Here is a 1,831-nt window from a genome sequence, read left to right as displayed (position 1 = left end):
GAAAGAGAGCGCTTGACCATCAGGTTGTGTTCAATACGGCTCAGTCCAGTGTGGAGCTGTGGACGTGTGACCCAAGAGAAGCCCACGCACCCACCAGAGATACAGCTGAAGCCCCCCATTCTGCCTTCCATCATTTACAATACTATTACTATACTAAATCATACTATAATAGCTTACAGGGAGAATCTTCTTATTGGTGGATATTTAATTGGATATTGCATGACCAAACCAAAGCTCTGAAGGTTGAGTTGAACTATAACCTCACACTGTGCTCCACCCATTCACAAATGACAAACTTTTTTCTTTGCTTTACTCTTCTGATTTGTATTCTTTTCTGCATTGTTTATACACAGGAAATATTCATCCAATGCTTCTGCAGTGACTAGGTCCACACGTTACGTTTAATTTACATATTTTGGCTGTTCTAGTGAATCTGGCTGACTATTTTTAGCCAAACAATAGACTCTATGTGCAGATCTCTAATGGGATTCATGCTTTAAGAGCAGAGATGCCCGATTATCCCACGCCATTTCCAACAAATGTCATCTGCACATTTCAAAGACGGAGTAAATTGTTACTTTGCCCTTTAATGGCATTTATTATCTGCCCTCTTTGTGATCTAAGTCTACCACATCTGCACAGAATAAAAAACACAGAAAACAGCACATTAACACGTAGCCATGTGGAAGAAAACGGTGGTTGCGTGTTGTAAAAGTTGTTAAAATCTCTGTACCTTAGTCTCCTGTTGGCTGGCAGCGCCCGGTGACTTTGGAGCCTCCTCGTCATGTCCCCTCTCGTCCTCTTTGCCCCCACTCTCGTCCTGGATCATGTTTGCCGGAGGGATCATGCTCTCTCATCCGAAGATCTTCCAAAAGTCTCGCGCTTTCGAGTTCCCACGCTGCGAGAACCCGAGGAGAGAAGACGAAGTGATCCGGACGGAGCCGCGGCGTGATGCGCGCCTCATCCACGCCACCGCGCGCGCCGAATGCCACCGCCACGGGAGAGAGTATATAACGGAACAACTCTTCTGCAAAGTCAGATCATAAAGTCCACGTAGGTTCCCCCCCCCCCCCCCCCAGCTCTCACCTCAGGCCGTGCTGTGCGTGGAGCTGCGGGACATGTCCAGAGGCACCGCGCGCGCACTGTGGGACTGCGCGGCGCGGAGAGCTGCGAGAGACTGGAGGGGGGAAGGAAGAGGGAAGGATCTAAGCAAGGAGGCAGGATGGAAGGAAGAGGGAAGGATCTAAGCAAGGAGGCAGGATGGAAGGAAGAAGGAAGGATCTAAGCAAGGAGGCAGGATGGAAGGAAGAGGGAAGGATCTAAGCAAGGAGGCAGGATGGAAGGAAGAGGGAAGGATCTAAGCAAGGAGGCAGGATGGAAGGAAGGAGGAGAGATGTGACACAGCGCGAGACTGTCCTTCCAACATTTCATTCCACAGAAGACGCGCTCACGGGCCCCGTATGTCTCAATGAATCACAGCCACGTTCTGCGAGCCGAGGGACATTACGCACAGAGTTGTTCACGTGGTTCAGAGACACAGAAAGTTCACTATGAAACACGTGCAACGAACTGCGTTTCACACACGTGGGTTTGTGTCGAGAGGGGCTTAACTGGCATGTGGCAGATGTAAATGCAACGCAAATCCGCCAATCTTGAAAATGCGACCAAATTATTGGCCCCTTAATTTGTTCTCAAGGGTGGGAAATTGGATGCCAAGGTTGCCTGCATGCAACAGATGAGCATCGATGATCCGATTAGATGAGCCAAAGCATCAATGGTATTCTGCTTATAGCCTCCAAGGAGTTGAGTGATTTTCTACAACAGCAGTTTA

At 48.9% G+C, this 1,831-nt stretch overlaps 1 protein-coding gene across 2 annotated transcripts in view; it reads right to left on the bottom strand.

Moving 5' to 3' along the window:
* The window catches only part of stac (SH3 and cysteine rich domain), a 27,194-nt gene extending 26,273 nt beyond the window's left edge, over positions 1-921 (bottom strand). The window contains exon 1 of one of the 2 annotated variants that reach the window (XM_072457331.1): positions 734-921. In XM_072457331.1, the coding sequence (XP_072313432.1) occupies positions 734-847 (114 nt within the window). In that variant the 5' untranslated portion in view covers positions 848-921. The remainder of the gene's footprint in view (positions 1-733) is intronic. The other variant, XM_072457330.1, reaches the window with a different exon arrangement.
* Between the last annotated feature and the right edge of the window lie 910 nt (positions 922-1,831).

Source organism: Eucyclogobius newberryi, unplaced genomic scaffold (genome assembly GCF_026437365.1).
Source record: "Eucyclogobius newberryi isolate DKJ021-1_F unplaced genomic scaffold, fEucNew1.0.hap1 SCAF_21, whole genome shotgun sequence".
In the NCBI taxonomy this organism is placed as follows: domain Eukaryota; kingdom Metazoa; phylum Chordata; class Actinopteri; order Gobiiformes; family Gobiidae; genus Eucyclogobius; species Eucyclogobius newberryi.
Note: the sequence above shows the minus strand (reverse complement) of the source record. Positions and strands in the feature narration are given on the sequence as shown.